At 51.9% G+C, this 25,878-nt stretch overlaps 1 protein-coding gene across 2 annotated transcripts in view; it reads left to right on the forward strand.

Annotated features, from left to right (window-relative positions):
• WHRN (whirlin) overlaps window positions 1-25,878 on the forward strand; it is a 79,798-nt gene that overhangs the window by 46,592 nt on the left and 7,328 nt on the right. For both annotated transcript variants that reach the window (XM_054584492.1, XM_054584493.1), the window contains exons 4-7: window positions 11,059-11,261; window positions 12,603-12,639; window positions 13,763-13,975; window positions 14,731-14,940. In XM_054584492.1, the coding sequence (XP_054440467.1) occupies window positions 11,059-11,261; window positions 12,603-12,639; window positions 13,763-13,975; window positions 14,731-14,940 (663 nt within the window). The remainder of the gene's footprint in view (window positions 1-11,058; window positions 11,262-12,602; window positions 12,640-13,762; window positions 13,976-14,730; window positions 14,941-25,878) is intronic.

Below are 25,878 nucleotides of genomic sequence, written 5' to 3' on the forward strand. Positions count from 1 at the left end.
TATCTCTTTCCAAATAGCTATGTAGTTAACCCAGCGCAGCGTATTAGCAGAGACCATCTTTGCTGCAGTGGTTTGTGATGCCTTGCTCGTATATTCCATTTCCGTGTTATCTGTCCGTGGGCCTATTTCTAGTCTGTTCCCCTGTCTGTCCATCTGCTCAGGAGTCAGTGCAACACTGTAGAATTACAGAAATTTCAGAGCAGATTTTAGCACCTGGTACCTCCTCTCACAGCTCTTCACTATCTGGGTTTTCATAGCCATTCTGACATTTTGATTTTTTTAATTAAAAAACTGTCATTTAAAAAAATTAATAGATTCATTCTGAGAGCAGTTTTAGGTTAATAGAAAGATTGAGCAGAAAGTACAGAGTTCCCAGGTACCTCCTCTGCCCCCACCCTTCCCACATTCGATGTCCCCTATATTAAATTTTGCATTAATGCGGTATATTTTTTACAATGATAAGCCAATATTGATACAGTGTTATTAACAAAGCCCATAGTCTACATTAGGGTTCTCTCTTGGTGGTGTACATTCTATGGGTTTAGACAAATGCATAATGTCGTGTATCTAGCAATACAGTATCATACAGAATGATTTCATTGCCCTCAACATCCCCTGGGCTCCACCTGTGCATCCCTTCCTCCTCCCAGAGCTGTAGCAAACACTCGTCTTTTTACTGTCTCCATAGTTGTTCCTTTTCCAGACCGTCCTATAGCTGGAATTGTGCACTGTGTAGCCTTTGCAGACTGGCCCTGTTCACCTAGCAATAAACTCTTAAGGCTCCTCCATGCATACTTTTATTTTTTCACGTGAACTTTTATATCAGCTTATTTAGCAAAAGCTTGTTAGTGTTTTTATTGGGGTAATATTAAATTTTCAACTGAGAGAGAACTCTGATTCCTTTCCAAGGACAAGATTTCTTTTTGTTCTTTTTTTTTTTAATACTTGTTGAGCCCATTTTCAGTGTTTAACGTTTTTATCACATAGGTGCTGCACATTTCTTAAGTTCATTACTATCTCTTCTATTGCCCCTTCCATCATGTCTTCTGACTGATCCCTGTGTATATGACAGCTGTGGACTTGAACTTGAGAATGCCGATTCTTGCAGTTGTATGGAGCAGGCGAGAGGGTTGGGTTCCAGGCCAGCTTTGCTCTGATGGACTGAAAGGCCTTGGACCATGACATCTCCCTTTTACCTCACCCCTGTTTTTTTTTTTTTTTTTCTTTCCTTTCAAAACGAGAGGCTGGATAAACTTGCACCCTTTTCCGGAGTGTAATTCCAGCCAAAACAAAATTGTGATTTGTGTTTTTACCTCTTTGCTTTCCATTTGATTGAAAAAGTTGGGTGTTCTTTTCCTGCTGCAGTACACAGAGCTGGGCTACAGGTACCCAGCTCCCTACATGTCCTAGCCTTGTGAAATTAAACCTTTACATAAATGGAAATGTCTCCTGCCTGTCTGTGGAAACCAGAAGGGGCAAGGGGACTAGCTTGCTTGTGTGTGTGCCTACTCATTGTCTGTTTAATCATTTATTCATTTATTCATTCACTGATTCTCTCAGGCATTTCTTGGGCACCTCTTATGTGCTACGCAAGGAGGATGCAGCCACAGGCCCTGAACTCAAAGCTTATAGCCAAGCATGATCTTCAGCCCCAATGAAGACTGTGGGGTGTGCTTCAGGGTGCTCTGGGGTGGGGACTGGGGATACCTGCCGTGGAAAGGGTGGTCAGAGAAGACCTCTTGGAGGAGGTGTCATTTGAGCTGAGATCTGCAGGTTGAATAGGGGTTATCCAGGTAAGGAATGGAAGGAAAAATCTTTAGGTCAGTGCTACAGAATATACAAAGGCCCTGAGGTTACAAAGGGCTTCATCTGTTCATAGAACAAATGACAAGAGTGGATAGATTGGAAAAAGCTGGGGGAGAGAAGCATGAGATGGGTTAGCATGCTGAGTGAGGGCCCTCTTAGGCTAGGTAAAGAGCTTAGACGTCGGTGGAGAGTTTTAGGAAGGTATGACAAGATTAGATTTGTAGTCAAATCAATCAAATAGATCCCTTTGCTATACAGGGAAGGTAATTAGGGTTCTCCAGAGAAACAGAATAGATAGATAGCTAGATAGATAAATAGATATAAGAAATGTATTATAGGAGTTAATTCCTGTGATTATGGAGACTGAGAAATCATACTATCTGCCATCTGCAACCTGGAGAACCAGCAAAGCTATGGTGTAATTCAGTCCAAGTCTAAAAGCCTCAGAACCAGGGGAGCCAATTATGAAAGTTCAAGTCCACAGGCCCAATAATCAGGGACCAGTGTAAACTGTAGAGTCCTGAGGCCTGAGAACGAGGAGTGCCGACGTCCAAGGGCCGATGATGAAGGATGCCTCGGCTCCAGCAGAGAGTGAATTCTCCCTTCCTCTGCCTTCTGTTCCATTCAGGTACCCCAAGGACTGGATGATGCCTATTCACATTGGAGAGGGTGACCTTCTTCATTCAGTCCACCAATCTAAATGCTAATGTCTTCCACCTTCAGACGTGCACCCAGAACGAATGATTTCCCAGTTATCTGGGCATCCCTGAGCCCAGTGGAGTTGACACATGAAATTAACTGTAACAGGAGGGTGTTGGAGGGAAGGATGGGGAGGGTGGATGCAAGGCGGCCATGGCAGTGGTCCAGGTGAGAGTCCGTGGTGGCCGGGGTCAGAGTGCATTAGTGGAGACAGAGGGGAATGACTGGATTAGAGGCCCTTTGGAGGGGAAGGTGACATTCGGTGGGCTTGATGACAAACCCAGCAGATTTGGGAGTTCGGGTCTTGAGCACTTAGATGGGGAGCCCTGGCGGAGCAGAGTTTGGAGGCAGGAGGGGAGGCGGCCAGGCCTTCGATCTGAGGCACCCGCTCAGTATGGCAGCAACCAGTCTCATGTGGCTATTGAAGTGGAGCTAATGTGACTGCAGAAATGAATTTTTAATTTAATTTAAGTTAAATTAAATTTAAATAGCAGTGGGTGCTGTATCAGACAGCGCAGATAGAGAACATGGCTGTTACTGCAAAAAGTCCTTTCGACAGAGCTGGTTTAGAGTGACTTTGAGTCATCTGCTTGGGCAATTATTAAGTCTGGGGCTCAGAAGAGCAGCTGGGCTGGATTCAAATCCTACTTTGCTACTTACATGCATGTATCCTTGGACAAGTGACTTCACCTCTCGGAGCTTCTCTACCCTCACCTATAAAACAGGACACCATTCTGTGCCTTGTGTGGTGCCTATTAAGTTTAAAGCGGAATTATATGGGGTTGCTGACCTTGGGAGGCACTCAAGGGAGTGGGGAGCTCTTATTCCTCCTGACCGTTGTAATTGCTCTGATGTGTTTACCTGGAAGCTGGAATCTCCTGTGGAAGAACACAGGAGCAGTCTCTCTGTGCTAGCTTTCACCTTGACTTGACCTTTTGACTTGACTGGAGGAAGTCCTTTCCCTCTCTGGGCCTCAGATTTTCTTTTCCATTGATGACCTGGGAATTGATGCAGGCCTTCACTGAGGGATGCCCGTGTCCTGAATAGAGAGTAAGCAAGTCCCGACGACCGGTGCACCGGCGGAAGGAACCAGAAGGCAGCAGGAGTCATGTTGGAAGCCTGCGTGCATCGACTCTGCAATTTGCATCCGTGGCTTTCTGTTTGGGTTCTGCCAGGTGAGGGCGCTAAACCACAGAGGGTTGTATGAAGGGCTCACCAAGCCCCTGCTGTTCCCCCTAGCTCACTCTGGAAGCTTCTTAGCTTTTACCTTAATCCTTGGGGAAAAAAATAATAAAGGCAAGATTTACTAACTTCTGGACTGTTGGAAAAAATGACTGTCTCATGAAAACTGCATTGCTCACTTTTACCCCCCTGCATCCCCCCTCCCCGCCCAAAAAGGGATCCTTGAAGTTTCCTACCTGACATGGAAGACTATTAAAGATTTATAACTGCAATAAAACTCTTTAATAATATTTGAATTTCCATTATGTTAGTGCAACGATCAGCAGGGTCCTGATTTGCAGCCAGGAAATCCACTTCAGTCAGGCTTGGGGGGGAGGTGAAGATGCCCTGAACCTGCCCCATACGGGCGGGCGCCTCCAGCATGCTGGTCCTGGTCCGTGCCCTGAGAGGACAGCTCCTGTGGCCCGCTCAGCCCATGGTGGCGGTGGTGGGGTCAGCAGACTCCCCGCCCCCGCTCCCGAGGACCTCTGGCGAGGGAGCTCAAGCTCCTGCCATCCTGCTGCAGGTTCTTTCTGCTCATTTGTTTCCAGTTCTCTTCAGCAGACATGAATACAGCGCCTACTGTGTGCATGGCAGGAAGCCCAGAGCTGAGAGGCTGTGTAAGAGATGGAGGAAGGGGTAGGCTGGTTTTTCTTAAGAGAGGCGTCGAACTGGTCCAAGCAGAGGCTTTGCAGGATAGCAGAATGAAGGCCAAATCCTAGTGCTTATCTATTCACCTCCTGCCTCAGTCTTCTCATCTGCAAAATGGGGTAACAGTAAATGCCTTGTGGGTGTGGTCAACACACGTAGAGCTGTTTTTTTGTTGTTGTTTTTGTTTTCACTGCACTTTATTGGGAAGTTTTTAAAAACATATATATATATTTTTTTTTTTTTGACTATATTATTATAGTTGTCCCATTGTTTTCTCCCCCTTATTCGTCTCCACCCTGTACCCTCCTCCCACCAGCATTCCGCCCCTGCCTTAGTTCATGTCCATGGGTTGTACATATAAGTTCTTTGGCTTCTCCATTTCCTATACTATTCTTAACCTCCCCCTGTCTGTTTTGTACCTACCAGTTATGCTTATTCCCCGTACCTTTCCCCACATTCTCCCCCCTCCCCTCCCCTCCCCTCTGATCTCCATTTCTTGATTCTGTTCCTGTTCTAGTTGTTTGCTTAGTTTGTTTTTGTTTCTTTTAGGTTCAGTTGTTGATAGTTGAGTTTGCTGTCATTTTACTGTTCATAGTTTTTGATCTTCTTTTTCTTAGATAAGTCCCTTTAACATTTCATATAGTAAAGGCTTGGTGATGATGAATCCTTTAACTTTACCTTATCTGGGAAGCATTTTATCTGCCCTTCCATTCTAGACAATAGCTTGGCTGGATAGAGTAACCTTGGATGTCGGTCCTTGTCTTTCACGACTTTGAATACTTCTTGCCAGCCCCTTCTCTCCTGCAAGGTTTCTTCTGAGAAATCTGCTGATAGTCTTATAGGAACTCCTTTGTAGGTAACTGTCTCCTTTTCTCTTGCTGCTTTTAAGATTCTCTCATCTTTAATCTTGGGTAATGTAACTATGATGTGCCTTGATGTGTGCTTCCCTGAGTCCAACTTCTTTGGGACTCTCTGAGCTTCCTGGATCTCCTGGAAGTCTATTTCCATGGCCATATTGGGGAAGTTCTCCTTCATTATTTGTTCAAAGAAGTTTTGAATTTCTTGGTCTTCTTTGCCTTCTGGCATCCCTATGGTTTGGATGTTGGAAAGGTTAAAGTTGTCTCAAAAGTTCCTAAGCCTCTCCTCATTTTTTTAAATTCTTGTTTCTTCATTCTGTTCTGATTGAATGTTGATCTCCTCCATCTGCTCCAAATCATTAATTTGAGTCCTGGTTTCCTTCCCTTTACTGTTAGTTTCCTGTATATTTTTCTTTTTTTCACTTTGCATAGCCTTCACTTTTCCCTCCATTATGCGACCATACTCAACCATTTCTGTGAGCATGCTGATTACCAGTGTTTTGAACTGTGCATCTGATAGGTTGTCTATCTCTTTGTCGCTTAGTTCTATTTTTGGATCTGTTGATGCTGAAGGCAGGGCCCAGGGAGAAGGCGGGTAGGAACGTGACTTTGAGAGACTCAGGAGGCAGAATCTCGAAGATTAGTTGGTGAGTGACTGAGAGGTCACTTCAGGGGCACACATGTTATTTCAAAAACACACTAACATTTATCGAGCGCTTATGGTATGCTAGATACTATTTTTACCTGCTTTATAGGTGGTCCGTTCAATAAATACTGAGTACCTACTGTGTGCCAGATGCTGTTTTAAGTTCTGGGGATACAATGGAGAGTTTATTAACTCCTCTAATCCTGAGACCTATGAGGTAGGCACTGATGCAATTCCCATTTTCCCGAGAAGGTAACTGAGGCACAGAGAGGTTAAGGGTATTACCCAAGGTCACACAGCTAGTAAGTTGCAGAGTCTGGGTATAGACCCAGAGGGCAGACTCCTGGGTCTGTGCTCACAACCACACACCCGATGACCTCTCACTTACCGGCATCACAGTTGGTGGTCCCATTCCCCTGTCTTGAGGGAAAGAAGGCTTAGAGCGGTAACATTTTTCCCCCTGGGTCTCAGGGAGGGCTCACTCCAAGCCTGCTGAGCACTTTCCGCTGCCCCGTGGGGCTCCTCACTGCTCCCATGCTGCCTCGGACCCCGAGGATGTGGATTCCTGCATCTTGTGGTCAACCAATTTCAGGGGGAATCAGTGTCCTGTCCTTGTTGAAGCCGCAGCATGCTCTCCTCAGAGCGTCCCAAATCTGAGCCTGTCACTCGGTGGGCTGTGGATGATGGAGGAGTCTTTCCTCTGCCTTGAAATGAAGGGCATTCCCATGGTCCGCCCTCCATTCCTCCATCGCTGGTGATAAATAGGATGCCTGGTAACAAATAAAATAAAGCCACCTTTATTCGTTTATCCTTCCGTGTCCTCCCCATCGGCGTCCTGATGGCAGGCTGAGCTATATTGGACACTCGATCACTCTTTGCACCTGTCTTTCCTTTCTCCAGAGGGTCGTGTCCCGATGAGTTCTGGGTGGCGGGAGTGTCCTCCGGGCTAATTAGCCCGAGGGTCTGGGCTTTGGCCCCAGAAATGTTCCTGTGCTTTCTGGGCCTCGGTCTCCCCATTGGCAGCCCTGGCAGTTGCAGCATCTTTGCCTCTTTACTTTTTGCCTGGTTGACTCATGTCATTTCATTCAAAGCTGGCTTTGGTGGATAAGAAAAAGTGACATTTCAGTGAATCAATGCATAGAGCTCTTAGTTTTTGGAGGGGGCAGGAGTCCGGTTAAGATGTTTAAATATGCCACATCCGAGTTTACATCACACACACTGCAGGAAAAGGGGAAGCGAGTGGAAGTGAGACTGGAGAGGAGGAAGGACGCTTTCTCTCCTGTCCCTTCCCTGGTTACTAAAAGCCCGCTGCATGCCAGGCACAGGCTGGCATAAGGGTGGCACAGAGCGGTAGGAAGAATGTGGGAGGCTGGGCTCAGACGCTGGCTCATTGCTCACTTCCTGCGTGACCAGTGACCTTGAGCAAATCAGTTGACATCTCATCCTGTCCCCTCCATTTGGAAGGGAGGTGAGCCACTCTTGAAAAGCTATTGAAAGCCTCTCCCATGGTGTCAGGCTCTGCTCCAAGTGGCCATTTGATTTCATAGCCGCCCCAAATTGCTGGTAGTGTCACGCCCATTTTACAGATGGGAACACTGAGGTGTGGGCTGAACTTGAGAGCCATGCTGGACCACACGGCTACCATGTTTGGTTGCCTAGTTTCAGAACTTGGGACATCCTTCTGTTGCAGCATAGGGATGAAACTTCATAGCCTGCCGGCCCCGCTGTGAGCAGCAGGGGGACACTGGATTTATTTGAAACTGGTTGTGGACTCTAAATGACAGTGAACATGCAGACACCTGTTCTGACAAGGCTCCTGGACCTCGAGGAGCTTTCCGGCAAGTAGAGAGTATGAGAGAGAGCTGGAGGCAGACAAATGGGAGTAACTCAGACCAACCCAGGTGCTGCAGAGGGCTGTGTGGGGACCCTGAGGCCAGCCGCATCTAGAACTTCAGTTTTAAAACAGGCCCTGGAAGACGAAGAAAGGCAGGAGAGGATTGGCAAGAGATGGAGAAGATGGGCCCGCGCGCCTCCCATGCTGTTGGGGTTTCCTGAGTGTGACCCCTATTTCACGCCTGTTCCCCAGGGGCGTCACATGTGACCCCCAAGCTGCCTCTCCCAAATCTGTATCTATTTAAAAGGCATGAGGGAGAAATGTGACTAGCGCAGCAAATCTGTGATTTCTCAGATACCAATGCTGAGGACGAGGCCGAAGTAGGCGGCGTGCTGGCTATTCGCGGGCCTGCCTACATGAAGGTGCCAGGCTCAGGGCGAGGGACAGTAACCAAAATTTGGTAACCATAGCACAAAACCAGCTCCGACCCCAAGAACCATTGCCCCAGCGGTTACTGACACCTCCCCGCCAGCGTTGCCAGATTTAGCTAATAAAAATGCAGGATGCCCATTTAAATTTGAGTTCCAGATAAACAATGAATGCTTTTTTTAGCGTACATATGTCTCATGAAGAATTTGGGACACTCCCCCCACCCTCCTTCCAGCCTCACTGTGGCGGGCCAGGTAGATGCTTATGGAGTTGAATCGTCCTTTCCTTTGTTCCACTGTCCTTCCTGGCCCTGGACCTGCAGGGCGAGGCTTGCACACGAAAACCTGTCTGCACGCACCCCAACCCTCAGATGCTACTTCCTCTCATTAAACTCTGGGATGAAATCACATGTGTGGGGAAGATTACAATGGATTCTCTTCGCTCCACAAAAGCCAAAGCTATTGAGCAGGATACTTGGGAAAACAGAGCTTCCTTAGGAAAACAGAGCGCTTCTGCAGACGGAGAGTGTGGCCTGGGCTCTGGGTGTGGGGAGCAGCTGGACAGAGGGCGCAGGTGGAGCCTCTGCTGCTCAGGAAGGAGGGAAGGCGCGGGTGGGCAGCCAGCGGGGAGGGAAGCTGGGAGGGGGTTGCCGTGGCAAAATCCATATCTCTGTGCCTAAGCACTTACTGAGCACTCGCTGTGTGCCAAGCCTTTTCCAAGGAGCCCAAATGGGGCTGCCGAAGTTCTCAGGGACTGCTGGTTGTCAACTAGGGAGCTCAGTGAGGCAGAGAGAGAATGGTGATACTGCTGGTGGCAGGGGAAGCAGGTGCTGATGGCTGTAGAGCATTGGAGGACAATCCTGGGCTAGCAACCCGTTTTTGTTTTTTTTTTACACCCAAGGAAACTGAGACACAAAAGCTACTGAGCTCACATAGCATGGAAGTAGCAGAGTCAGGATTCGAAGCCTTGTCTGATGGTCTTTGAAACCCTTAACCATAATGCTTTGCTGCCTCATGGATTCTGGTGGGTAGTTGGCAGTTTTTAAGCAACGAGGGATTGTATGAAAGTAAAAAGCCAAGGAAAAATGAACCTGGCATGAGGTCTGAGGCCGATTTGGATGTAAAGGGCTGGAGCAGGGGTGCTGGCTCAGGAACCCAGGTGTGAGGAGACAGGGACGCAGGTTAGGGGCGTGGAAGGTGGAGGAAGGTGAAAATTGGGTGGGACTTCCTGAAGGATCTGCTGGGGGAAGAAGGCTGAGTGTCGGTGGAGGCGGGTTTCCAGATCCGGGTGCTGAGGGCAGGTCTAGGGAGTGCTGGCAGGTCGGCGGCTTCGGACAGGCGGACAGGCTGGATGTGAAGGGACGCCGCGTGTCCTCAGGCAGGGCTCCTGGCAGCAGCCCCGCAGCAGAAAGCATTAGGGCCTTGGGGCCAGCCTGCCCTGGGTCTGCGTCCTCGCTGTCCTCTTCACTCGCCCTGTGGCCACACACTCTTTCCTTACCCTGGGCCTCCAGTTTCTCCTTAGTGAGATGGAGAGCAGCAACACCTGTTCTTCAGGACGCTGAGGATATCAAACAAGGAAAAATATGCAAAGGGACAGAGAGGGTGCCTGGCACACAGCACCTGGTAAAGAGCGGTTTGAAATGTGGGGCTCCAGGCCGGTGTGCTGTGCTGGTGCGCCCTCGGCTGTGGCCGACGTGGTGCCAGAGCTGGGAGTGGAGGGGAATGGGTGTCTGAGTTCCCATTCACCTGATGGATTTTTATTGAATTCTCTTATTGAATTCCCACTGTGAGACGGGCCCTGGGGATACAGCGTGGAGAGGCTGATGGGGACGCGGGCAGTCTGAATTTGTAACCAGCCTCTACTGGAAACTCCCCAGCTACAGCAGGCGTTAAAGGCAGACAGGAAACTGGAGACCCAGGTTTCAGTTCTCAGCCTTGTCATCACGTCTTCTGTTCTGTTCTTTTTCTTCCAAATTCCCATTTCACTCACCTCTTCTAAATCTTGTTTTGAAAAATGCTGGCAACCACCCCCCCTCCCCTGCCAGCCCTGGGGTGCAGGCTGGGCAGCTGGGGAGAAGGCAAAGCATCTGTGAATAACTGGCCTTCTGAGGCTGCCCCTCAAGGCTGCAGTGCGGGCACCCGCACCTGGGACTGGGAGAGAAGCACCAGACCATCCTGGGTTTACACGAGCTATGAGTCTCTCACATGTGCCCCTCTCGCACTACAGCATCTCCCCAGCAACCTCTACTATTTTTGTCACATTTTTATTTTTATTGGAAGGCTAAGGTTTTTGTTTTTTGTTTTTGTTTTCCATGTTTTATCCTTTCATTAAAAAAAATGTGTTTTTACATTACCAAATAAAACTCCCTGCTTGTTGCAAGAGTTCAAGCAGTATGTTATTGCTTTAACGGGAGGCTGGTTTTCTCATTTACTGCTTGTTTTCTTGAGTAAATTAAAATGGTGTTTACATCTTAAGGTAGCGGCAATGTACGAATGCATGCTCAAGGTAAAAATCTCAACAACAGAGAAGCGTAGAAGGAAATAATGGAAATAGGCCTTCACGCCTTTCGCTTCGTTCTACCCCAGTTCCACCCCAACCCTGGCCTCTGGCCTCTGAGATGACTTGTTTTCTGGAAGAGGGGGCCTTTGGGAACCTGGTTGTTGACCCACCCCTCAAAACATTGCTGGGTCAAGAGGCAATGGCCCTTTCTGTCGGCAGGAGCATGGGCTCAGGATTAGAGCTGGGAGGCTGTCTCTGCCACTGCCTTGCTGAGCACCCTGCAGGCCTCCTCTGAGCCTGGGTGGCCTCCTCCGCAGGCCGGCCAGAAGACATGGGGCGAGGGCTCTGAAGTCCCGGCACACGTCGGTGTCCCGCAAACAGCCCGGATGACCGTTGTCTTGTTTTGGTTGTGGCAGGTTGGGGACCAGATTCTGGAGGTGAATGGGCGGAGCTTTCTGAGCATCCTGCACGACGAGGCGGTCAAGCTGCTCAAGTCGTCTCAGCACCTCATCCTGACCGTGAAGGACGTCGGGAGGCTGCCCCATGCCCGCACGACCGTGGACGAGACCAAGTGGATTGCCAGTTCCCGGATTGGGGACACCGCCATGAACTCAGCAGGGTCAGGTCACTCTGCCTACTCTGAGCCTCAGGACCCCAGGGACATTTGTGAAAGCCACTAACGTCCTCCTCCCGACCCTTCACCATGTCCCGACCTGTCAAAATTGCACCAGTTCTTGGAGCCTGGGGTCCCAACACTAGGGTCTCTTTCATTTCTGTGCATGACCTTGGCCACATCCTTCTCCTCTCCTGGCCCCCGCTTCCCATGGAAAGCTGAACCACACGGTCCAGCTCTCTTATTCTTTATTTGCCTCTGGCAAGTGACTTAACATTCTGGGGCCCTTGTTACTTCGTCTGAAACACGAGTCATAAACCCTGCCCCTCTCCCTGATCTGTGAGTGGGAATCTCATAAGTTATCTAGAGGAAAGGGTTTTGGAAGTCTCAAAATGAGACTTAGTTGCTAGATGGCTACTGAATAGTTGCTAATATTATAATGTGTCACCTTTGAATTCCTTTTTTTAAAAAAAATGTCCTCACTCAAGGATCCATTTACTGATTTTAGAGCAAGAGGAAGGGAGGGAGAGAAGAGGGGGGGAGAGAGAGATGGAGAGAGAGAGAGAGACATCGATTGGTTGCTTCCCTTATGCACCCTGACCAGGGATTGAACTGGTAGTTTTGGCATGTGCCCTGACCAGGGATCAAGCCTGTAACCCATTGGTGCCCAGGATGATGCTTCAACCAACTGAGCCACCCGGCCAGGGCTTGCCTTTAAAATTCCATCCGAAGTCTCAGACTGGGCGGTGCCCCTTCCAGGCCAAGGATACCCCAGAGCATCTCTCTCTTCCTTCCCTCTCTCCTTTTTAACCTGCACAGTATTATAAATGGTTTAAATTAGTTGCCAACATTTTAAGAGATCCCATGTTTCCCATTTTCTTAAAAAGCTGGATTTCTGGCTGCTTCTTAAAAATCAGGAATTCTGGCACCTCCAGCCCATTTTTTTCTTTTCTCATGAAAACGTGCTGAAAACTGAGCTGCACTGGAGAGTTGTGTCTCCAGAGCTCCAATTTACCCCATGTCCCTTCCAAGGACTAGCCCGAGTCCGAGGCCGCGGGTTGCCCCTTGTTCTCTCCTCTCCTTGCGTTACCTGCCCGCTCCTGTAGGCTTGGAAACAACTCAGAAATCTGCCTTGCCTTGTGTTAGAATTGCTGTCCACGTGGGTTGACTGGGAGGCCGGAAGCCGCCCATCTGGCCTGGGGTTCACGTCCCCTTAGGCAGCCCCAGCGAGTGGAGGCCATGGTTCTCTCAAAGCTTTGCTCGCCCCACTGCATATGAACGCTTCCCAGCCCTTGCCCATCTGCACTGCGCAGGTGTGCTGCTGAACATGCTTGTCTTTCTTCACAGGTTTCCTGGGGATCCCACCGCAGAACGGACAGACAAGGTAGGGTGCTCTCCATCCACAGGCATCCTCAGCTGCTTATAGCTGCCGTGGGGGGAGCTCTGGACCTGACATGTGTGCGGACAACTCACATACATGACCTCACTCATTTGGGCAGCCGGCTGACTGTCTGTCTGTCCACCTTCCATCCCACACATGTCTGTGAGTGCCACCAGGGTCTGGGCCCCACCTGGACACGGGCGAATGACAACAAAGAGAACAGATCAGGTTCCTTTCCTCCAGGAGGTCGCCCCCCGTGAAGGAGACACATGTAAAAACAAAACAAACTACGCACATATCTAATCACAAAAGATGTTCACCGCCATGAAGACAAGGTACTCGGCATTACAAGAGAGTAACAGGCGAGACGCCTAATTTAGACAGGGCGAAGGTTGTCTGAAGCAGTAGCATGATACTTGGGCTGTGAACCAAATGTTAGACACAAGTTAGCGAGATCGAAGTGTGGTGCTGGAGCGGGAGGGGCCGTGCCAGAGCCCGGAGGCAGGCAGAGGGCTGGGCCTGTTGGGAGAAGGGAGGGTCCGAGGCAGTGCAGTGGACCAGGGAGACTTCCGGCCAGGATGACAACAGGTGGGATGGCCAGATCACGCAGGGTTTCGTGGGCCATGGAAGAGACTTGGTTTCTCACTTAAAACGATGGGATGCCATCGAAGGGCTTAAGCAGAGAGCAAAACGAGGAGATCTGTGTTTTCCCGAGCTCATTTCAGCAGCTGTGTGCAGGTGGCAGGGAGAGGCAAAGGGGACAGCAATGGCATCTGAGACACAGCTAACGATAGTAGAGACAGGGGGGAGGGGGTGGAGTGTGTGCGCCCGTCTAAGTTATATTTTGGAAATCAAGTTACTGTCATCCCCAGCTAACCGAGGAAGATACTGAAATCTAGAGAATAAAATGGGAACCGTAATAACATTGCTTCTGTCTGAATGCTCACGAGGATCTGATGAAATAACATGTAAAAGTGCCATGTAAGCCGTAAAACACTGTAACTGTACAAGGCCACCCATGGTCGGGAGGGCCGAGGCCACGTGGTGGTCTCATCCCTCAGGCGTGTGGTCACTGGTGTGGCCTGGCCACTGCGCTTCAGAGCAGCTCTGTGTTCCTTTCTTTCAGCTGGGGTTTTACAAGGGGCCGGCCGGCTCCCAGGTGACTCTGAGCAGCCTGGGGAACCAGACCCGCGGGCTGCTCGAGGAGCAGGCGCGGCACCTGCTGAATGAGCAGGAGCGCGCCACCATGGCCTACTACCTGGGCGAGTACCGCGGCGGCAGTGTCTCTGTGGATGCCCTCGTCATGGCCCTGTTTGAACTTTTCAACACCCACGCCAAGGTGACCCGCACCCTTCCTTGGGCAAGGCCTAGGCTGGCCGGGGCCGGTGGGGCCTGGCGGCAGCTCTCAAGGGCTCTGCATCCCTCCTTGCCTCCCTCTGTCTCTGCGTCTTTACTAAGAATCCACAAGGAGTCAGGTCTCAACTGACCCCTGAGCAGAGACTGGTGACCAAGACAGCCCTCCGCCCTGAGGAAGCCCACAGATTCCTGGGGAGACAGTCAACTGAAGTCTCCTGTGATTGGGGCCCTAAGCAACACAGTGGCTTTCCAGTGCCAAGTGCACATTTAGGATCATCTGGATTGCCCTTAAAAAGCGATGCCTGGGCCCGACACTGGCCCTGTTAATTCTGCACATCTGTGAGTGGGCATAGGCCACCGGCAGTTTTTACAAGCCCCCAGGTGGCTACCTTGCTGCCCCACACGAAGGAAGAAGTGAAGAAATCTACTGGGAGTGGTTGCATTTGGGAAAACTTCACAGAGGAAATGCTGTGGGAGACGTAGGGGACAGGGGCTCGCAGGGTGTTCAGGCGGTTGCAGTCGTTCACGCTAAGATGCCAGGGAGGCAGTCAGATGATGCTGGCCCAGCATCCAGGCCAAGGTGTCTGGACTTCCTCCTGAGGGCACTGGGGAGCCACTGAGGGTTAAGGAGGGGACGTCAGTAGTCAAGCTTCCATGCAGGTCATTTGGGGTAGCAGAGGGCTGTCCCAGCTGCTGGTGGGGCTCCCTGCTGAGTGCCCCACTTGTGTCTGCCTCCAGTTCTCACTCCTCTCTGAGGTGAGAGGCACCATTTCCCCCCAAGACCTGGGCCGCTTTGATCACCTAGTGCTGAAGCGGGAGATTGAGTCAATGAAGGCGCGGCAGCCCTCTGGCCCTGGGACCGGTGACACCTACTCCATGGTCTCCTACAGTGACACAGGCTCCTCCACAGGCAGCCACGGCACCTCCACCACCGTCAGCTCAGCCAGGGTGAGTGTCCCTGCCCCATCCCTGGCACAGTGGCCAGCGAGGAATTAAAGATACAGTTGGCCCTTTGTATCCATGGGTTCCACATCCGCGGATTCAACCACCCATGGATTGAAAATAATTTGGACGTAAACCCTAAAAAGCTCCAAAAAGCAGAACTCCAATCTGCCATGCGCCGAGCACTACACTGAATTCATGGGAATGAAGTGTCATGTAGGCGTACTCTGTTGTAACCTACATGCAAGTACAGATTATATACAAATAATACCCCCTTTCATATAAGGGACTTGAGCATCCGAGGATTTTGGTATCCATGTAGGGTGCTGAAACCAGTCCCCCACGGATACTGACGGGTGACTGTACTGGCTTTGAGGTGAGACCCATCCGGGTCCAAATCCTGGCACTTACCCACTCTGTGCCTGCCTTTCCGAGCCTCAGTATCTTTACCGGTAAAACCTGGTAAATAGCTGAGTGCTCGCTGAAGCTCTAGGAGAAAACAGTGTGGCCCTGGCTGATGGGGCTCATGGTCTGGGGGTTTGGGTTCAGGGAGAAAGGTAAAAATCAAAGGTAACAAGGAAAATAGAACAAATAATGGTAATCCGTGGGAGGCTCCCCTGAGAAACCCACAGTGCATTCGTAGCAGAGGTCGTGGTGCTTTCGGTCTCCCCCAAGACACGCCCTCTTGTCCTGAAGCCCCACGCCCAGCCCGATTTTCTCCTGCACTCTCCAGAGCTCCTGGAGAGCGTCTGGTCCATCTCAGGCTGTGGCTCTCCCTCCAGGATGCTCAGAGTCTTGCAGGGAAGGGGCAGAGGAAATGCCTTGCTATCTGTGATGGGACAAAAACTGTTATTACTACCCTCCATGTCAGTGGCGGGGGTGGGGGGCAGGTGGGGAGCCAGGAGATCTCACTGGGCTCCACTCTCCTCTCCTGGCTGGAGGATCCCTCACCACTCTCCATGGAAAGGGAGGGGAGAGTCGAGTTTCTTAAGCACTTTTGCTCCCAGACCCTGAAGTGAGAGCTCCCACAGGCAGAGTCTCAGTGAGACCTGGGACAATTAGTTGTCCCATTGAAGGAGCCTCCAAGTGTCTCCCATTTTCATCCCACCCCAGGTGCCCTCCACATGCCAGACAGGGCTCCGTTTCTCAGACTCTGAGCTTTTCTGCCACCACAGTGCTTGGGCCTCCTGGAAATCCAGGTCTTCTCTGATCAAATCTTCTGAACAGGGTTCTCCTTCATCAGGCTCTGCATTTCATTAGCAGGTGTGACCTCAGATAAGTCACTTCTGGAGCCTCAGTTTTCACATCTGCCAAGTGGGAATAATGACCCCAGCCCACCTGCCGGAAAGGCCCAGGGTTGCCCCGAGGTGAACAACCATCTCCTGAAGGCCCTTCTGCCGGACCAGTGTCATTTCTGCAGGGCAGTGAAGACCCCTGGTTTCTTCAAGGAGGCAGTTAGAAGGAAGCAGTGCCGGTTGTAGCAACAGGGCCTTTCCCCCCATCCCTTCATTATCTCTGCCCAAAGCGTTCAAAGTAAAGAGAAAGGAGAATTATGTTTATTTTGCCTCTGCATGTCTGTGTGCACGTGCGTGCACGTGCATGCATGTGCTTGGGGGGTTTTGCTGTGCCCACCCCATCCCTAATATTTATTTGATGTATCTTTCTTTTTTGCCTTTTGCCCACCCTTTCTCCCTAGGAACGGCTGCTGTGGCTTATAGACCTGATGGAGGTACCGTCCATTCGGTTGGGTGGGGCTTTGGGAGTCCCTTAGTTGGGGCAGAGGTAGGGGGCTGTGGCCCTCCCCACCCCCCATCCCCGTAGGTCTGCACTCCGCCCCAGAGGGGACCTGGGGTTCTTCTCGGTGCTCGCTGGTCTCTCGCCAGGTTTTCTCAGGCTCTGTAATGAGAATACCCTCCATTCCAATCCCAATCCTGCCCCTTTTTGCTGTGTGACGTCAGGAAGTGGTTTCGCCTCTCTGAGGTCAGGTTTGGGATCTGTAAAATGAGAATGGTAATTTTTGTGCTGTGCTGTTGTTGAGAAGCCTCTTGGTCTTCCATATGTCAGATGCTCTGTCTGTCTAGTTGTTTTCCTTCCCAGTTTGCATGACCTGACTGTCTCCTGTGCGTGCTTTGGCCCTCAGCTCACATGCCACCTCTTCTGAGTAGACTTCCCTGATTTTCTCAGGGGGGTGACTTTTAACCTCTGGCTCCTCCAGCCCCGTAGGCCTCCCTTTGTCATGGCTCTAGTCTCATTGTATTCTAATAATCTGTACCAGCCTGGCCTGTTACCCAGCTTGACCACGGGCTGCTTGAAGGCAGCAGCTGTGTCTGGAGTCACCACTAAGTCCCCAGTGCTTGGCACAGAGCCTGGCTCGTAATTGGGGCCTCTCTTAATAATAATAGTAGCTGGCATTTGTCGAGAGCATGGCCCTGGGACAATGCTTTCCAATCATGTCTTCTTTGAGCCTCTCGGTAACTAGGAGTGCTTAAGTAGTGCTATGATCTCCGTTTTGCAGAGAAGAAAACAAGATCAGAGAGGAGAAGCAACTTGCTTGAGGTCACTCAGCCAGGGGGTGGTAGAGTCAGGATTCACCCCAGGCCTGCTGGCCTCTGAGCGGCTGCTGTTAACCCCTTCCGTCAGGTTGCGGTGCCTCCCTGAAGGAGCCCACCCTACCGGCTGCTTGTTAACAGTGTCTGTCTGTCTGTCTGCCTATCTGTCTCCTACTTCCCTCCTCCTCTTCCTTCTGTTCTGTTAATAGTGATTCTGTTTACTGAGTGCTTGCTAGGTACTGTATACAGTTCTGGGTGCTGGAATACAGTAGTGAACGACAAAGAAATCCTTTCCATTATGGAATTTAGGGTCATGCCAGGACGTAAGTGAGCTAAATAACTGAAATACACATATATGTGGTAAAAAGTGCTAAGGAGCAAAATAAGCAGGAAGGGGGGTTGGGGAGGGGTTGGGGTGGTCCGTAAGTGACACTTGAGTACAGACAGGGAAGAGCGCTTCAGGGGAAACAGCAAGTGCTCCCTGAGGCAGGAGCGAGCCTGGAGCACCCGAGCAAGGTCCAGGGGGTCGCGAGGCTGGAGCTGGGTAAGTGCCGGGAAGGGCAGTGGTAGGTCGGGGGCTGGAGACTTTGACTTTGACTCTGAGTGAGATGGGAGCCACTGGCAGGTTAGAGCCAGGCTGACATGGTCTGACCTAGTTTGAAAAATGCCTCTGATTGTTGAAAATAGACGATGGTGGGTTTGCACCAAGCCCAGGTTTAGTCCCAGGAAAGGCCTGGAGAGGTTGTGCAGCCTGAGCTGCTAAGAGACGTGATGGCGAGCGCCGCGGGCACCAGCTCTTCCCGCTGCCTGGTTAGTCCTGGCCTTGGGCACCACCGCCGAACACACACAGCGGGGCTCGGACTGGCCACCTCACGCTGCCTGTGTGTGGAACCACGGGACAGAAACACCTTCTCCTGGAAGTTCTTCTGCAGGAGTACAGGGCACCAGGCCCCATCGAGGGCATCGGCAGCCCCACATCCTTCCTCTGCTCTGTCCCCACCATGCAGTATGCCTTCAGAAAAGCCCTTCACCCACTGCTGGCCTCAGTCTACCCATCAATATGACCAAGGGAGAACCACCGCTTGCCCCCAAGGCTCCTCTAACTCAGATTCCTCTCTGTTGGGAGCTGCTGGGAAAGGAACGAGGAACAGCAGCTCTAAATTCCTACCATTTCTCTGAGCACCTGGACAAGCGCCGCAGCATTACTCCTGTAAAATAGAATAGGACCTCGGTATTCATCATTAATGCATTCCAAAACGCGAGGCAAGTGCCAAAACCGACAAGCACCAAGCGATGAAGCATTTTCTCTTGCTGGGCGGCATTGTGACTCATACAAGTTCTAGCACGTGAGATGAGTTCCAAGAAAGGGCAGCGAGTCCTGAGAAAGTGCCGAGTGCTGAAACATTTTTTTTTTTTTCTTGGCAAAATGCGACAAGTACAGGGTTTGATGAGTTCTGAAGCTGACGAGCACTGAGGTTTGACTGTAATATGTATTCACCACTAAATAAGTGCTGGGCTCTGGTCTACAGCAACACCATGTATTAGTGAGCTTTGGCTGCAGTGATGCTGAGTAACAAACAACCCCCAAAATCTGGATGGATGACAACTTAAAACATTTCTTACGGCTCAAATCTCTGACCTCATGGAGCTCAGGGCTCTTTGAACCTCTGTTAAAATACCTCATGTAACAAACAAACAAAATAAATAAAATGCCTGGCACATGCTTCAGCCTCTCCCCGTTTGTCTCTCCTAGTAAGCAGGGAGAGTGGGGTGCAGGCAGGGACCACATCTTCTTCTTGACTCTGTCCCTAGTGCCAACCCAGGGCCTGAAACAGAGCTGGGGCCCAGGAAGTGTGGAGCAGAAACAAATGAAACCCCACTGCTGGCCTCTCAGGATTCTCTTCTAACGTTCTGGCCTTCTAAACATGTGCCTCCCTTGTCATAGGAAAATGTGCTTTGCCTGGCACTCAGACAGGCAAGATGGCAGGCAGCTGGCTCTCAGTGACCCAGACGCCCCAGACGGTTGCCCCAAATGGAACCAGTTTCCATTTTGCCCGAATCCCCTGGATCATGCTACACACTTAGCAATTCCAGGTCAAACGTGGCTCCTCCTGCAGCCGTTTCTCCTTCAGACCAGACTCAGCTGATCAATGGAAATGAGGTGCAACCCTCCCCCATCAACAAGTTGTGTTTATTTCCCATTTGTCTAATAGAGACTCAGCCCTGGGAATTTTTCTGCTGCCTCCAAACAATGTCATTCTCCTCCCTTAAAGAAGCTGGCCAGGAGAGCTGAGCACAAGAAGGAAGGCCTTGCCTGGCAGTTACTGAGTTCTTCATCTAGTGCAAGCAGGCCCGTGGCGGAGGGGCTTCAGTGCATGGGCTTGGGAATCTCACACATGATCTCCTGACTAGCAGCCGTGTCGCCTTGGGCAGGTGACTTAAGCTTCAGATCCTCAGTTTTCGCATCTGTCTCCTGGGCACTGGTAAGACCGGCTACCTGTGGGTTGTCCTGAGGATTCTGTGAGATCAAGAGTGGACTTGAAGGTGTGGAGTCCATGGAAGTCAATTCTGTTAGTACTCTAAAGGCTGGCAAAAGGCATTGCAGAGGAAAAGGGGTTGTAGAGGTCAAAGTGAGCCTTGTACCTGCAGAGCAGATGGCATTGAGGTTGGGGGTGGCAGCTGGGACTTGCACCAGCCTTGACCATAGCCCTTTTTCACCTGGATTTGAGAGGTTTTGCACTCCAGGTCTCTCCTGTGCCTGGACCGGGCTCCCTGGGCCTGCCTAAGGATGTGGGGGCGGGGGCTGCCTCTAAAGGCCTTACTGCCCTTCTCCCCCTGCAGGAAAGTGAGAAGGGGGCTCAGGGGGTGGCCGTCAGCCCCCTCCCTGATGGCCTCTCTGCCCCCGTTCTCATCCAGGCCAAAAGGAGGGTGGGGACGCTCAGGGTGGGGAGCAGAAGGAACCCATCTGTTCACTCACTCTTTCACTCAGCAAGCTTTCGTGAGTGCCTCCTCCATGCTGGCCTCTGGTAGCCATGAGCAAGAGACAGCGGTGCCTGCCCTCCTGAAGCGTAGCAGCCTCAAATCAAACAATCTGCATAATTCACACTCTGATCAGTGGGTCGAAGGGTGATGTGAGAGCATGGGCTTGGGGCCCTGACCAGCCTGGGGCACTGGGGAAGAGATGCCTGAGCTGAGGTCCGAAGTCGCTGGCATCAGCAAGGTAGCGTAGGGGGCTGGACAAGGGCCCTGAACTGCGGGGGGCTGGTGGTGCCCGAGGCCTGGGGCTGCAGTGGGGAGGGGGGAGGGTCAGCAGGAGGAGGTGCCAGGGACTTGGGTTTAATTTTGAAACCATAGAGGGTCCTCAGTAACAAAGCGACATGATCCTGTTTGCAGCTTTTAAGATGCCTCTACTATGTGTGGAGAGAGCTCAGAGGGGCAGCTGGATGAGGTGTCCCTGGCTAGGTATGCAGGCACATTGTCAGGTGCCGTCCAGGTATGCAGACAACACTGTCAGGTGTGGACCAGGTATGCAGGTATGTTGTCAGATACAATAGCTCTGTAGTCTCATTTCAGGAAGCTGCCCTGTGCCCAGATGAGGGCACAGCAAGGCTAGAGTGTCCTTTTCCCCTTGAGGAGAACAGCCCATTCCCTCCTAAGAGGCCTCAGCCCGAGCCCCCAGAACCATAAATTCTCCATGGGTGTTAGTAACCCTCAGGGTGGCTACTGCTTTGCATCAGCTGGTGTGTGAAATAAGGGACATTCCTCCCAGCCAGTCCTTTTCAGGGCATCTGCGTCCCTGGGTGGGCATTTGTGATATATCTGGCGGGGACTGGGAGAGCTGGAAGCTCTTTCCTCCAACAGAACCAAGTGCAAGGGGTCAGAGCCTGTGGGAACATGGGCCGGCCCTGCTCTTCTCCCAGCTCCCGTTCTCCCAGCTATAAAATGGCGGTTGGACTGAGCATTAACTCAGGACGGAGGTTCTTTGCCTTTTTGTGGACCCATCTGGCAGGCTGGCGAAGCCCTGTGACCCCCCTCTCAGAATTACAGTTTTAAATGTGGAAAAATAAAGCACTTACATAAAAGCATAAAGAAAACAAATCCTAAGGAAATGTCGTTTTCAAAATACCAAAACCAATCATAAAAAGCATGCTTCTTTATGAGCATGCCCAATAACCGGCTGGTTGGTAAGGGCTGTAATTGGAAGCCGGGATGAGCATAAATGGGCTTCTGTGTCACGGGCAACAGCCAGAATGTGATATGAAAGATCTGTGACTTTGGTTTGTGGCGGCGTCACAGGCACTGCGGCTCTGCTGGGCTATGTTGCCTCCAATCATAACGGAAGGAAGTGCTACATTTCAGTTAGAGGTCACTGAAGGTAAAGGCACAGTGTTTCTACCCAGCCAGGTTCACAGCCCCTGCGTTCCCTCCTGGAGCCCAGGCCACCTCTGCCCTGGAGATGCTGGGTCACTCTCTGTCCACTGAGTGACATCCTTTCCCAAAGACCATGGTGGTGGGTGGGGCTTGGGGGAGAGATGAAATGGGGCAGAAGGAAGCACTCTCTGTCTACGCTGACAGGCTCCCTTGGGTCAAGGCTGTGCCCCTTGGTCTCGGGAGGGGTTCGTGCACAGGCTTCCTGGGAACTTTTCTGCTTCTGTGGTTTGGTGGACAAACATGACAGCAGGGGTGGAAAAAAAGGCCCAGTGCCAGCCCGGTGTCAGGGCCGTGCCCGTGGTCTCGGCCACCCAGCGAGGACGGGTTCCAGTCCTCTGCTCTGGGATCGGTTCCCTCCAGCGCGCTCCTCTGACCTTCCCCATCAGGGCCTGGCTGCTGCCGCACCCTGTGCTTGGAGAGGTTAGGAGCAGGATGGGCTGTCATCGCCAGCATGGCCGTCACCGCAGCACCTGGCCCCGTGACCCTTTAGGACACGCGGACCTGTCCCCTGCACCCTGGGCAAACCCTCTGCTCCCCAGGAATGTCAGGGGTGTCCCCCGCGGGACAGATTGCTGTCCCGCCCCTCCCACCAGTCTGTTGTTCCTCAGGTGACAGGCTTCTCTTCCTCAGCCCCAGCGCTGGCCGAGCCACCCTGCCCTCCTTTGCTCTTACCTCTCCCCTCTCTCTCTTTGCTCCCCCTTCCAGGCCTTTTCTCCCAAATCCTCCTGGGTTTTGTTTTTTTTTTTTTCTTTTTATTTTCACTTCTTCCTCTCTGGTCTCCCTCCTTGTCTCTCCCTGGGTCCTGTGACCTTCCAGAAGCCTTTGTGACTCGGTGCCTCCGTTTTTCCATTCTCAGAGGAGGGAGCACCACCCAGCCTCGGGCCTCTCCCTTGTGCATTTGGGGGAGTGGAGGGGAGAGCCCGTTGTCCTGACACTAGAGTACAGCAGCATAGAGAACAAAGGGCTGAAAATAGCACCTTTATGTAAGAGCCCTCCCATTGTAATGAGGGGAAGGAGGCCTAGAAACCAGAGAACTGGGCTGGCGGGGGGGGGGGGGGGCGGTGCTCATTTTGCTGAGGTGGCACCTGAGCCACGCATACTTGCATTTCCAGGATCAGGAGTCCACCTGGCAGAGGTCAGCCCAGGTGATTGCTCCTCGTCACTTCATTGCATGTTGTCCCCACAGTTCCTTCAAACCAGACTCCTTGGATATCTGGGCCCTGAATGGGCCAACTCAGACACGAAGGAGGTTCTTTTGCCCTGAAGGAAGGGAATTTTCTGAACCGCCACAGATTGGAGTACAAAAGAGATGGGGCAGCAGATGCTGAGGGCATCCTGGCCCTTGTGGGAAGCAGCCTGGATAACAGTCAGACATTAAATAAGGTTCAGCAATCTGCCCGCTCCTTGCTGTGTGACCTTGGGCAGGTGGCCTTCCCTCTCTGAACCTCAGGCACCTCAGCCGCAGAACGAGTGAAGGTTTCCACCAGGTCTAATTCTTCAGCTGGACTCTGGCCTCAGTGGGTACAGGAGAAGAGGGGCTCCAAGAAGCTGGGTGAGGGGTGGCCAGGATGTGCAGGCCAGCTCTGGTGTGAGCTCTGACCTTGATCCTTCTCGAAGCTTGTGCCGCGAGCCGTTCCTGCTGACGCATCCCCCCGGGGTTCTTAGCCTGCTGTCTGCAGCTATTTCAGATGCACAAGGAACATGGCTTGGGGACTCGGGGCACCTGAGCGTCTGGATTCGGCAGATGGAGTCTGGCAGGGCTGGGCTCCAACCCGTCTGCCGCTTGCTCCACTTCAAGTCTCCCTCCCAGGGCTGGCTGTTCGTCCTGCTCCTCCCGCCCCTTCCCCTCTTCTGTCCCTGCCTCACCCTTGGCTCCAGGAGGCCATTAGTAGCAGAGAGTGACTGAGGCCTGGGGCCAGCGATGGCTGTGTTCTCTCTTGGTCCAGAGAGAGATGCTCCTAGGGCCCTCTAGTTCCTGCAGTATCATGGCCCTATCCAGTTCTGGGGCCGGGCAGGGCTGCATGGTCTTTGGGATCACCCTGGCCTGGGTTGGAAACCAGATCTGCTGTAAAATGGCTGTGTGACCGTGGGCAAGTCACTTACCTCCCTGAGCTTATGTATAAAAGATGTGAGCCAGGGAGAATCGGAGTGCCTGTCTCACTGAGAATCAAATGGGATCATGTAAGTGAAATGCCCAGCAGAGGGCCTGGCACGCGGTGAGCCCTCCAGATTGTAGCTCTCTGATCTGCCTTCGAACACCAAGTCACGCCCCCTACCTGTCAGGCTCTGGGTCTTCCTTTCCCCCTCTCGTGGGCCCTTTCACAGCTGCCAGCTGCATCAGGGATCCTGAACAAGAGTGTTTGGGCAGCTGTTGTGTGCATGGACCTCTGCTTGGTGCTGGGGACACAGTGGCCCACTCATCTTTTATTCCCACGGGCTTTCCTCTTAAGTCAAGGCTGCCTGACAAATGCTTGTTGGGTGACTAAATAAATGGTGGAAGCTCTGACTGTATCAGAGCGGGACAGAATCCCATGTCTTTGGTCCCACCATGCACTGCCATCTGAGTCCCGAGGGTGCCTGCAGGTTGAACTGGGGGGGCAGGTGCAGTGACATATGGGGCTATATGTGTGGAGGCCCTTGTCTTTGCTGTCGGCGCTTCCCAGGCTTCTGACCCTCTTCCTGTCTCCTGCTGAGACCAGGACTGTGACTGCCAGCTCTTGGGAAGTCATTGTATGTAACCAGCCCCTCCTCGCCGTTCACATTAACTGTAGATGGTCTGTGTCGTCCAGGGAGCACTGGATGCGGTAGAGTTTTGGAGTTTGGAGGGGGTTGTATGGAAGGCTGCCATCTCCTTTCCATTGAGGTGTTCATATGGGGCCAGGGCACTTTTTGCAGCCATTCGGTTGCTGAAGCACATTTGCAAGGTCTCAGGCTTCTGGTGTGGGTAACAGTCACCTTCCCTTGTATATTGTGCTAGGCTCTGTTCGGAGCATTTTTTTAGGTGTTAATACATCAACCCTGTGAGGGAGGAACTGCTGTTACCCCATTTTACAAATGCGGAAACTGAGGCACAGGGCAGTTTAGGGATTTGCCTACCGTCAGTCAGCGGTAAGTGGCAGAGCTGGGCGGGATCTCGAAGAAGCCGGAACTGGTGCCACTAGTTCGTGGGTGAGAGAGCAACGCCATCGCTCCACCTCCGCGAGGATCCCCATCTGTCCTTGCATCGCGGAGGGTGTCAGCAGCGTCTTCCTTTGAGGCAGTGTGTCGGAGACGGAGTTGGAGGGAGCAGGAGCCGGTCAGGGGGGCCAAGGTTTGCGTGGGAGCCTCAGCTTTGTTGGTAAATGGGGCAGTTGTCCCAGCCTGACTTTGACCCGGAGGCATCATGGGACCAGATGAGGAGCCCTGACAGGGAGAGTCTCAGAACCAGTGGTGGGTTCTCATGACAGGTGTTCGTGATCGTGTGCCCTTTGTCCACCCAGAGCGCTCAAGGCTTTGGGAGGATCCCTGTAGATGGGATCAGTGTGGATAACAGGCAGGCCTCTGCCCGAGGAGGTGTGGAGCCGGGGCGCCTTCTGTCCCCACCCCCTGCCCTCACCCTCATTCAAGCTGCCACAAATGCTCTACACACAATGACAGCAGTAGCTACCTCACTGGGTTCTCTGCCTGCTCAGGCCTCCCCCCTGTGGCAGCCAGAGGGATTGATTGATTTCATTTACTCATGGATTCATTTGTGGATTCATTAATTTGCTTAATAAATATTTCTCAAGCACTGTCCTGAACACGGGGACAGAGTAGGGTCCAGGTAGTTACAAGCCCTGCCTCTTAGGAGTTTTTATCCTACTCGCAAACAATAAGCAAATGAATGGTATAACATCAGGTCTTATATAGAAAAATGAAGCAGGGTGAGGTGAGGGCGGGGCGTGTGTGGGGAGGGGCGTCTTCCTTTGGGCAGGGCTGGTTCAGG

Source organism: Pteronotus mesoamericanus, unplaced genomic scaffold, assembly GCF_021234165.1.
Source record: "Pteronotus mesoamericanus isolate MK-2021 breed Mesoamerican mustached bat unplaced genomic scaffold, CSHL_Meso_final contig_78, whole genome shotgun sequence".
NCBI lineage: Eukaryota > Metazoa > Chordata > Mammalia > Chiroptera > Mormoopidae > Pteronotus > Pteronotus mesoamericanus.